Here is a 12,671-nt window from a genome sequence, read left to right as displayed (position 1 = left end):
TGTTAATCTACTAATGAAAACTCTTCCAAAGGATACAAGTCTGGCAAATTAAAACTGACTAAAATTACTATATACTCCAAAATAGCATTCTAAATTGTATTCCTTCTTACATTTCATCAATAGTCATGACAGAACTTTGAATTATAGCAGTTGTCATTCACAAAACTGGAAATCATTAATTATCCTGAAATACTTAGTATGTATTAATGAGGGGACATCCTCCAGCTGAAAAATATATTGGGTCATTGGACCACCACTGAAGATTTACACTTTCATGTAGGGATTTCAGATAGACTACCCTGGAGTAATGGCCTCTTGTGTTTCAAGACATTGTTTAGTTTAAAAATAGCAAACTAAGAAAGTATTGGTCAGTTATACAAAAGTGACCTGTAAATGTTTTATTTTGTAGCAGAGTCAAATGAGTTGTTGAGAGTTAAGTGCAATGCTACTTAAAGGTATAAAAACTGCTAGCCTTTTGAGCAGTAGATAAACTAGCATCCCTCTTCAGTCATCTGTAAATAACTTACTCTGAAATGGTGACTGTCAAATATATGAATACCATACAAAATACCAGAAATGGTAGTTTGTTTTCTCTTGTTAAGATATGTGAGATGAAGTTTCATTTTTCCTGATGTATTTATGTAAATACATACATATATCCACTTGCTGAAATACCCAATGTCACTCAGGCTGGAGACACAGGAAATTGACCTTAATATTACAACATAATTTGCTTAGATTACAGTGAGGTTTCTGTTATAAACAGCAGATTACAGTTTAAAAATAAAGAAGAAAAAAAGATTAAAAGTAAATATTTGCAAATGGATTGTTTTGAATCCTGTTTCTCTGGGTAACCCTAAACTAAAATACTAATTTGAAACTCTAAACTCATGCTAAAATACTAATCTGTAATCTCTGATCTTAAACTCTAACTTAATTTCTATTTATTGATTTTTTTTTTTTTAAGATCATTATCTCATGTATTTAAAACAATTTGGGAAATGCTTTTTATTTTCAAAATTTTCATTATCTCCAATGTTTAAACTCTTGAAATACCAAAAATATTTTTTAAACAAACACACACACGACATATACACACACACACACACACACACACACACACACGACATATATACACACACACACACACACACACGTATTACAGGGAGTCTTGTCCGAAACTCACTGCTGTAGTTCTGTTTCTTTGGAATTAGAAAATAATTACTGCAGACATAATTTCATCACTACTTTTGTATAGCATGGACATAAGATTACATGTATTTTAGCAACCATCATTATTTAACTTTTGACATCTTTACATTACTCCAATTATTGCTTGTCAATTTCAATGTTCCTCTATTGACTTTAACTCCTTTTCTCCCTCCCCCTACTGCTGCATCCAACCTTCTTGCGATTTCTTCTACTTTTGAAATATAGCCCAATGTACCATTAGTTTTATAAGACACACGTGCATGTGTGTTCATGCGCGCACGCACACACACACACAAATGCACACAATGGTGTAAGTTTGATTTTTTTTTACTCTTTTAAATGGTATAAATTTAAACACAAAATGTTGATTGGAATAACAGTTATTGACAGTACTATTAAAAGCAGTTAAAATGAGCCTCACCTAATTTAGGAACATTTTTTTAAAAAAAGTACTTCATCATCACTGCCATCATCATCATCCTTTAATGTCTTTTTTTCATGCTGACATAGGTTGAACAATTTGACCAGATCTGGCAAGCAGGAGAGCTGCACCAGGTTCCAGTCTGGTTTAGCTTGGTTTCTATGGCTGGATGCCCTTCCTAATGCCAACCACTTTACAGTGTGTCGTCTGTTGTGGAGGACAGGTCTTCTTGAGTACGATGAGATGCCAGGTATCTCAGTCCTTTGTCATCTTGTTTGAAAAGTTCAGCATCCTGAGATCATCCTTCTGTACTTCATCCCATGTCTTCATGGGTTTCCCTCTTCCACAAGTTACATCCACTTTGAGAGATCGGCACTTCTTTATGGAGCTGTCAGCATCTATCCGCATCACATGACCAAAACAGCACAGTCTTCTCTTTTGCACACTGCGTCTAATTTCTCTTGTACCTAACTTCTCTCTCAATACACTAGCACTCTGTCGAACATGTACACTTACATTACACATCCAGATTCAATATTATTATTTTCTTGGATAAACTATTGGCATATAATTGATTATATCATAACTAAGATCTGTTGTGATGGGTAAACTAAATAACTTATTGTAAATGCAATTAAGTAGCATTGTGAAATATACTATTTAGCTTTGTTATTCATCATTATCATGATTGCTTTACATGCATTTTCCATGCTAGCATTGGTTGATCAGGTTGTTCCAGTCTGGCTCAATTGTTAAACAGAGCCAGAGGGCCATATCTCACTCAGATGTCTTGGTTTTGATATGTGTTTCAACCACTTTATAGTACTGAGTGCACTTCATACACCTGCATCATAAAATTTGCCTTTAATTTGTAGGCAGAAAATCTTTCTTGCCAACAGAGGTAATTTCCTCCTGAACTTTTTCTACTTCAGCCTTACTCTGAACACTATGCTTTCACAACACTCACCTCCACTGCTGATTGGGTCACCTATGTAGCAGAAGCCATCAACTACTTTTACTGAATGTCCTGAGAAGCTAATAGGCTTTATTTCATAGGTGCTTCTGCTTCTGACTATTTATGGATATCTATTACATTTGAACTCCTGCCTGATAACCCATTGCACCTTTTATATAACCATTGTCTGGTTATTATTTATTTATCTATTTCCATTGCTGCTTCCATTTGGAAGCAGTGTTCTCTTTTCTTTCCAGCTGATTAAGATTTCTGTCTTACTAAATTGACCTTTATGCTCCTTGATAAAAAGTTTAGTCTTAATCCTTTAACATTTAAACCAGCTATATCTGGTCCAAATATCCTACTTATTTCATGTCCAAACTGGTATCTCACACATACCCTGTGATATCATTCTAAAAACAATCACATCATTTCAAAATCACATTGTTTCAAGATAATGTGAGGTTAAGCCATTTCTGTCTAAGTTTAAATGTAAATCTGTAAAATTTTCAGTAACACAGTTCTTTCAATGTTCAAAGTGCAGATTGATTTTTTTTTTTTTTTTGCTATTATCAATATGGCTTCAGCAGGTAGTAATTCTAACTTCAGAGCATTTACACTTGAACACTTGTAAAATATACAAGAAAGAAAAAAAGAAAATAACTAATTAGTTTTCAAGTGACTGAGATATAGCTGTTTTTGAATTTTCGTTCAACAAGGAAGAGTATTTGGATATCAAAAATTATAAAGACCTTCAGGACACATTCAAAATATTATGCCAACATGGCTGAGAAATACAACAGTACTACATACTCCCAATTTCATTGAATATACTCGTCCTCAACTCAGCCTACTTCCCAAAACTCAACCTTTTAGACTATATATTGTTGTTTTCCCCACAAACTCTCTTTGAAACTGTAACAGAATTAACAAATTGGTATGCTCAACAAGTTATTACTATTCACGGAAGTCCCAATCCATTTTGGTAACCAACAGACATTGCAGAAATGTGAGGCCCCCCCCCCCCCCAATATTATGTTTTGTATAAAGTTATTTCCAAGACTGAAGAACCACTAAAACCCAGATAGAAGGTATAGTGGCCCTTATATATCAGTTATTATATCCAAACCAGGAGGTTGAAATTAAATCAATATTTACAACTAAGCGATACTTTTAATACCTTCTGGCAGGAATGAACTGTATTGTGATCCATTGTACAAAGTGTGCACAGTGCTTGACTTGCTATCTGAGAAGTATAAAATCATATATGTATCAGTAAAAAAATTTCAGTGAAGTAATGAGAAGTTATAAGATTAGGGTATGTTTCCAGCAACATCTACCAGCTAAGCACACCAACAAATAGGGCATCAATGTATGAGAGGTCTGTGAATCAAACATAGGCTACTGTGAGCTACAGCAAAGAAGCATAATGTAGAGAGTTAAACTGGATTGAGATATGATGCGTGGTCTATAGCTGAGCCTTTCACCATCAACACAGACATCTGTATTTTGATTGTTTTGGGAGTGTTTTTTCTTCTAATAAAAAAAAGGATACATCCTCCAGCTGAAAAAAATAAATGAACTGTGCACCTCATGGAAGGACAGACAACTAGTAACTACCTAATTGAACGTATCCCAATTATGTGGAGACTACTTTTCTCAAACGCACAGAACTGGAAGAAAAGCAAAATTAACTGGATAGAACAAAGAAAACATTGACTTCCATAAGATTGAAAAAACAAATGGTAGGAAAAAATATATGTAGAAAGCACTCATTGCAAAAGAAAAAATCTACTAAAGTGTATCAAGTTGAAACCTCTTTTATGTGTTCATTTGTAAAGTGCTATTTTGTAAATAGTAGTTGACAATTTCATGACAGGAATATAGGATAAAAATATTTCATTAACTCTGTAGTTGGGCAGAGATGCAATTATATATTCCTTGCATTTGAACACAAACAATGTGCAAAAATAGGAAATATATATTAATTTTCAATTTGTACACACCTGTATTCACCAGTTAAAGAGCTTTGTTCATTAAAAACAAAATTCTGTTAAATCGTGTAAGAGTAGCTTGCCAATACTGTATTAACTGGTAAAATAGTTTTATACTTACTTTTCAATGAAAATGTTTGAATGAAATGTAGAGAAAGAATAAAATCTTATACTGATTATATCTGCATTTAATTTACCTGCTCTTGAAAAATGATAAAATTGTTGGAGGTGAACATTTGGGTCATTGTTGGATAATTTTAGTAACAAAACAAACAGATAAAACACATTTAATGTTTATTCACAGTCATTGGTTTTTACACCCATTAATTAATTTCACCTTTCCATGGATGTCAAATTTTAAAAAAAAATGTAAAAGTACATAATTGTAAATCTACCTCCAGTTTTTTTATTGATTACCAAGCCATGAGCATGGTATCCCCACCTGACAATGAGAATAGTGTCCCACCAAAAGCCTTCTCCAGATTGACAAATGTGTTGTGTTTTTTTCTTGATTAAGAACTTTACTGTAGTTACCTCACTAAGAAGACATCATCAATGATCCCATGTCCTGGCACAAGCCTAAATGGCATCACATCTAAGCTAATTCTCTCCATGATTATCTTTAACTCTCTATACCATTTATGTTACTTGGTCCATGTCTCTATCTATTGCATCTTCTTTGCCTTTATAACAATTGATAATGACGCTATGCTGGTTATTGGCAGGCAACACTTTTACTGCCTGATTGGCCATGTGAATAACTAGTAGCATCCCAACAGCTATCCTTGATAGGCCTGCTGCTTTTCCTGTCTTCATATCCTTAATAGCTCTATCTACCACATAGGAGTTAACCTCAATAGCTGGTCCCTCTCCTGGCTCCACTTTGGGTAAACCCACTTTTTCTCATACATTCTCCTTATTTAGACATCACCTGTGTTACCATTTCCATGCTACATTCTTCTTAACATGTGAAGGTAGGTGTGCCACTATCATTCACACCTATTGCTGTTGACATCCTGATTACCCAGATTTTCTTGAAATCCAATACACCTCATTTCTGGTTTCCATGTCATAGAACTGTAGCAAACCACTTACTTTCAGCTTTCTCTCTTGCTACATGTCCCTGACACCTAGCTTAGCTTCTTGGTAAGTTCCTGTCCTCCTCTTTCCTTACTTGTTTCTTTGCTTTTCTGACTCTGTACTATCCTACCCCATGTCACTTCCACATGGGACCTTCCTCCACTCATATCTTAGGCTCACAGTAAGATTATCTTACAGTAATACCCAATTATTCTCTACTGCCTACTTTCTCTCATCATAAGCATTGCATAATACCTCTGGCAAGTTATGCACTGTAATAATAATGTTTTTGCTTTTGTGTGTGTGTGTGAGAGAGAGAGAGATTTTTCTTTAGTTTCTGTGAGACTAAATGGTTGATTTAGTATAACATTGCAGTCAAAACAAAACAAGAGCATGATTGGTTTCCTGATTCAAATACTGTCCACAGCTTTAAGCTTTATTGTATATGAACTATGAAGTTGAAAAAGTTCTTCCATACTCTAACCAGACCTAAGCTTTAAAACTTTTAGATATAACAATGAATTTGAAGCTCATGCAATATTAAATAAAAGTTCATTACAGAATTCTGGAGTTCAAGAAATAAACCTACAGGTTTGGCTTCTATATTCTCTCCTTTGTATTCAACATTACTGAGATGACACAACCCTGGGTGATGATGGTAGATGATAGAGACAAAAGACCAATATTACACCATAGTAATTTAATTACTTATCTGAATGACAAAATAACTTCACAGAAATTTAAGTAACGATATCATGTAGGTGAAGATGTGATTCTGTATTTATAACAAATCTCTTATTTGATACATTACTAAATAGGTACACGTATCATCTGCTACATTATTTAATACATATGAAATGGGTGCATGAAGCAGTTTATATTTTTTGAAGAACAGTTTGGAATTAAATAGCTCTTATTTAGAATGTTTTTAAAGACACTAGACAGGGATTTTTCTGAAACAAATATTAATCTTGCTCTTTTGAGTCCGAATCGAATGAATTTGTGATATAAGTTACATACTTTAATGTGGAATTGTAATTTAGACAGAAAACAAATTCTCAAACTATACACAGTCGTGGCTGTGTGAATAAGAAGCTTGCTTTGCAACCACATGGTTTCAGGTTCAGTCCCACTCTGCTGCACCTTAAGCAACTGTCTTCTGGTAAAGCCCCACGTCATCCAATGGCTTGTGAGTGAATTTGGTTGACAGAAACTGTGTAGAAGTCCATCATGTGTGTGTGTGTGTATGTATGTATATTTATATACACACACACACACTTGTTTGTACTTCTCATTACATGACAACTAGTGTTGGTTTACAGAAGTCCTTGTTACTTAGTGGTTCAACAGAAGACACCAAAAATAAGTACCAGACATTAAAAAAACATAATAAGTACTGTGTTCAACTAAGCCTTTCAAGGCAGTGCCCCTGTATGGCTGCTGACCATGTAAAAGATAACAGAAAAGTAAAACTGAAAATTAGTTATGTAGCACCAGGCTATCAAATAAAATATTTCTATTATTATAAATGATTGAATAATGCTAATCATAATTATAACATTCTTCTCATTAAAACATTTATGACTTTCAGTTTTATTTATTTTTTATTTTTTAATGTAAAACATGAATAGATATAAGAAATTTATATTTTATTTTTTTAATAGTTTTCATCCACTGAAATGTTAGAATTTTTCTTTTGTTTTGACTTTTTTTTAATGAGTTTTCTTTTTTTTATTTTTTGGTTTTGTAACTACTGTTGAAGTAGTTTAATCTTTATATCTATCTACCAAATGGCAAAAGGACTTTGAAGCAGTAAAATGTTTTCCAGCTGGCTGCTTTTTTATAGAAGACATCTTAAAGAAGCGTTTGCTTCACGAAATTTAAAATATAAAAATGTATCACTTCTTAAGCTTAACTCCATTCTTTCCTTTCAAAAGGCAAAATGGCTGATGTAGATGATGACTATCATCGATCCCCTTCAACAATTCATGGTAGACAATCTCCAGGCAGCGAACTTCTCACACTAGAACAATTTCTTAAAGAATCAAATCCTGATTCTCCTACATTGAGAGTAAGTTATTTCTGAAATATATCTCACCTTGCCTCACATCTACCTACCTAACATTCTCACTTCCTTAAAGTGTTCTAATGAGGATCAGCACATAACCTAAAATATTTTAAACTAATCTTTCCATCTTCATAAACAAGATGGCTAGTTTAATCCTACTTCTAAGTGAACCTTTTGGTATATTTACAAAATTTCGACATGGCAATTTTCTTCTACACTCTGACTGCTTTATCTGCACTTTTTTGTTAACTTTTACTATGGGAAAAATACCAGTTCTGTTGAGGAAAACTAAATGCGATGAATTTATAATTATTTTAAAGCATTGCATTTCATCTAAATAATTTCTTTTTAATAACCTTGCTTACACATATTAAGTACTATACACAGAGAAACTGACATAAAGCAATTATTAGAGAAAACTTTTTGTAAAAACAAACTTGGTTTGGATACACAAACTCCTGGGTGATGAAATCAAGTGACTCATTCTTTAAGAAGAGTTTTCATTTATTGAAAATATTTATCTTTAAAATTTGGTTTCTTTCTTATATGTTGTAGAAAATTAATTTTTCATTGTTATACATGTAGCTTTTGCTTCACTGCTCCTACCTTTGTCTTTCACATTTTACCTCCTTTTAAACATCCTTTCCCACCTCTTAAACCATTCTTTCCAGCTTTGAACTTTTTCACTCATTCAAGATCTTTTTCATAATTTTAAACTTTTCCATTTAAAATGTGTGTGTGTGTTTATCTGTATCTGTTAAATTTAATGTTGAAACACTTTTGCCATTTTATTTGTAGACCAAAGGTCAAGAAAGGAAACTGAACGAAGGTGTCAGTTTTTCCCAAAGTGAACAGCTGAAGAGAAATAAAATATCTGAAGGTTCTTCTAATTTGAATCCTGGTGGAAAATATCCAGTGAGAACTGAGCAAGACCATTATCAACGGCACGTTTATGAGCAGTCTAACCAAAACTCTACCTTTAACCATTCCAACTCTTCCAGACACTTATCAGAACCATATTCAAATAACCTAGATCCATCATCAAAAGTCATAAATAATTCTCACCAAGAACTGTCCAAAGTGTCTCGTAGTTCTTCTAACAATGGTGAGAGTACAGGAGATAGTAAAACAGATCTGCACTCCACCTATGTCCAGCCAGTAACTAATAAAGATGGTGTAAAAACTCCTACTCCTAAAGTTAGACGACGCTATCCAGAGAGTAATTATTTCCAGAATCACCGCTATCAGACAGACAGTCAACAAGCTGATCACTTACAGTCTCAGAATTCTGTCTCACAAGAGCCATACATTGTATTGAGGTCTGCAAAATCTTACAATCACATTGCTACTCAACAAGCACCACAATCTCATGATTTATCGAATCGGTCAGTCACTCCTGGTACTGTTGACCAGATGTATGCCCCTGCACATGTCAGTCAGTCAATGCCATACCCAGAGCCACATTACTTATCTCGTGAACAGTCTCCCATGAGTGATAACCGACAGAGTAACTTTATGAAGCCAGCTGAAAGGCCTACTTCTATGCACTTCAACAATCAACCAAATCAAGGGCCATCTTCACGCCCTACAGGATCTGCTTCCCCTTTCCCCAAAAGACCAAGAGACTCTCCTAACCTCTACAAAACGGATCCCACTCTTTCCAAAAGTGAACTGTCTTTAAATAAAAGAACATCACGATCTCCTGAGTATGCTTACGACAATGCAGCATCTAACAGCCAAACATTTAATGACTATCACTCATTAGGCATGTCTGTTGACAAACCTACATCTTCAAATAACATTTTGGAGATCTGCGAAGCAGATGAGTCTTATCCATATCGGTCTCGCTCGCGGGGTACCCCTCCAAAACCAATAAACAGAGACCCCAATAATTACACACACACTGTTACTAACAATTCTAATCACCAAGACACACACCAGATGCTGCCTACATCATCATCTTCATCTTCATTGTTACAATCACAGGCTGGATATTCTCGAAATTCCAGTGCACAACCAAGTTATACAGGAGGCAATGTGAAAAATGCTCCAATGGCAAGAATCTCCCCACAAACAAAACAACTAAATACCCAGCAGCACCTCAGTCTAAGCAATGCCACTACCACTACCCCCACCACTACAACTACAACCACTAACAGCAACAGCAAGTCATCTGACGAATCAAAGGACCCCAAAACCAATTCTGTGTGGTATGAATATGGTTGTGTATAAAAACATAGTCTTCCCCCACTTTCATTGCTGCTCTTTATAATCTGTTAACATGTGGTTGTTTTTGCTGACCACTTTCTGCCATCTGCTTCCATTTCTACATTCCAAACCATAATTTAATCTGCAGATTAAATAACCTCACCTTTGTAGATTCAAAATTGTTGTTTTCAAGTGTTGGTTTTTTCAGCTTTGTTTGCATTTTAAAAATAATTTAAAATCACTAACACTTTTTTCTATCCTTAAATCAATATTTACAATTTTCGTTCCATTTCTTGAAGGGTAATCATTAGAGCACCATCACTCCCATCCATTTATGCTCACAATTCTAATGGTCTCTTGAAAATCTTCTAAGGGCTTCATTAAAAACCTATCTTAGGTGTTTGCTATGCAAGATGGGATAGAGCATTCATACATTCATTTTGAAGTTGGGATACACAGCAGAATTTTTTTTTTTTAACTAATCCGTAAATTAACTTTCATAATATTTATTTAAATAAAGGTGGCAAGCTGGCAGAAATATTAGCACACTAGGTGAAATGCTTAGTGGTATTTCGTCTGTCTTTACATTCTGAGTTCAAATTCTGCCGAAGTCAACTTTGCCTTTCATCCTTTCAGGGTCGATAAATTAGGCAGTCAATCAGATTGATCCCAGTTGCATACTGAGATCAATCTGATTGATTGCCTCCTACCCCCAAAATTTCGAGCCTTGTGTCTAGAGTAGAAAAGAATACATTTAATTTTCGTTAGAAATGTATACAATTTCACCCCTGCTTCAGATTTCTTTATTTCTGACAAGTTTTAAATTTCTTAACAAAGAGTATGTAAAGTTAATACCATTGATGAAACATTCCGGTTTTTTTTTCCATCTAAATTGTTCAGTTTCATAATAACTGTAACAGCAACTATATTTCATTTTGTCAATGTTCTGCTCTGGAAAGATTTAATTCTCCAACATATTTAAATTAGGATCTGTTCCATTTTGATTTGAGAACATTAGAAGTTCATTCGAAAGGAAAACGGTATGTGAAATCAAGGGAAGTGGGACAGAGACTAAAACTGATTCTGTATTTATTGGTTGTTTCAAAATTGTTTTTTTATTTTCTGAGATTTTTGATTAATGAGGTGCTCTGCATTTTTGTTATCAGTGTTGCTTGTTCTATTTATTTTGTTCAAAAAAATGCAACCATCTTAGCACCAAACAAAAATGTTATGTTTCGTAACTTTGCTTATTATCATTGGCCTTGAGTACCAGTCATGCACTGGGGTGGTTTCAACTGATGACACCTAAATTGTGGCTTTTGTGTCCTGTTAAAAACCGTTTTAAATCTTGTCTGTCTTTGCCTTTTGTCCCTACATGATCAGTCATTAAAACCAGTACCAATGAGTCGATTCCACTGACTTTTCTTTTTGTCCCGACAAAGCTTGCTCCACCCCATACTTAGAGAAAATAATTCTATTAGGAATGTCTGTGTAGAAGCAGAAATGATCAGTCTTGTGGTATATATTTACATCACTACATTGTGAGTTCAAATCCCATTAGGATTGACTGTCTTTCCTTCACACTGAGTCTTAAATCCATTCACATTTTCCAATAAAATAGTGGGGATGTCAACAACATATACCTGTTTGTTTTTCTAATGTAAGAATTATTCATTCATAATAATGCTGCAGAAATGATAGCATTAGACTAAATGCAAGCTACTGCACATTCAATGTATCCTTGTTTCAGTTTAAATGACTACACTCTTTCCCTCAAGTTTGTGGCCTTATGCCAAAATGAAAATCCAATATTGCTTCTTCAGTATCAAGCATTTCTGGAGTTCAAAAATTTTTCTATGTAAAAATAGGCTTGGTGTCTTTATTTAGACACAAATACCTATTTCACTCCCACCATTGCTTCACTGTCCATGAGTTTTCCCAAGAATTTTTAATTTTATCCCCCTCCCAAGGCAGGTAACACTTCATCTCAAGGCTAAACTAAATTTTGTAAACTAGACCTTCACTTCTATATTTTAATGTTTTCCCCTCAAACATGTCATATTTGGAAGTTGTTTCTGTAAAAGAAAAAGAAAATCTGAGGTGAAAATGGTTAAGGCAATGGACTAAATGAATCACATTGTTTTGATTTTCTCAGTTGAAATCCTGCCAGAGATGGAATCATTTGTCATCTCAAGGTTAATTAATAGTAAAATAAATTACAAGTTGGTTTTATCAACTGTTACTTGATCCTCAAGTGTGCATCCATTGTTACCATTCATGAAACATCACACATTTGCTCTTTCTTGCTATTCTATATAAGTATCAAAGCTCATCCTCAGTGCTATTTATCTCATTGGTGCAATATTTAATAGTTATTCAAAATTGTCTGTGATTTCACCACACCTTTCTTTATTTCAATTCTTTGAGGAAAGTGAGTTTAAACTATTTTAACAAATAACACCCAATTTTGTTAGTTTTTATTGTTTTCTGTTGCTCCATACTAAAGCTTGCTTTGTGATATTCCCAATTCCATTAATTGCCCTCTTTGTTTATAATCTTTCCATGTGAGAATCAATGGAAGTGCTATCATCCAATACCATACAAAAAAAAAAAACACAAAAAGTATTTTACATTTGTGAAAAAAAAAAATCATTTACAAATAAAAACATTTTAAATACCATTTACAAATAAAAACATTAAAAAAATTTTAATTGTTTACTTGATAGGTTTTTA

General features: G+C 33.9%; 1 protein-coding gene across 26 annotated transcripts in view; it reads left to right on the top strand.

Moving 5' to 3' along the window:
* The window catches only part of LOC106881190 (uncharacterized), a 185,571-nt gene that overhangs the window by 171,176 nt on the left and 1,724 nt on the right, over nucleotides 1-12,671 (top strand). For 17 of the 26 annotated variants that reach the window (XM_089359915.1, XM_089359898.1, XM_052971764.2 and 14 more), the window contains 2 exons: nucleotides 7,600-7,733; nucleotides 8,529-10,117. In XM_089359915.1, the coding sequence (XP_089216041.1) occupies nucleotides 7,600-7,733; nucleotides 8,529-9,962 (1,568 nt within the window). In that variant the 3' untranslated portion in view covers nucleotides 9,963-10,117. Of the gene's footprint in view, nucleotides 1-7,599; nucleotides 7,734-8,528; nucleotides 10,118-12,671 lie in introns of those variants that run through there. The other 9 variants (XM_089359916.1, XM_089359904.1, XM_089359918.1 and 6 more) reach the window with 1 other exon arrangement.

Source organism: Octopus bimaculoides, chromosome 11 (assembly GCF_046866305.1).
Source record: "Octopus bimaculoides isolate indiv1 chromosome 11, ASM4686630v1, whole genome shotgun sequence".
Taxonomy (NCBI): domain Eukaryota; kingdom Metazoa; phylum Mollusca; class Cephalopoda; order Octopoda; family Octopodidae; genus Octopus; species Octopus bimaculoides.
The sequence above is the reverse complement of the archived record's forward strand: the minus strand, read 5'-3'. Positions and strand labels throughout refer to the sequence as shown.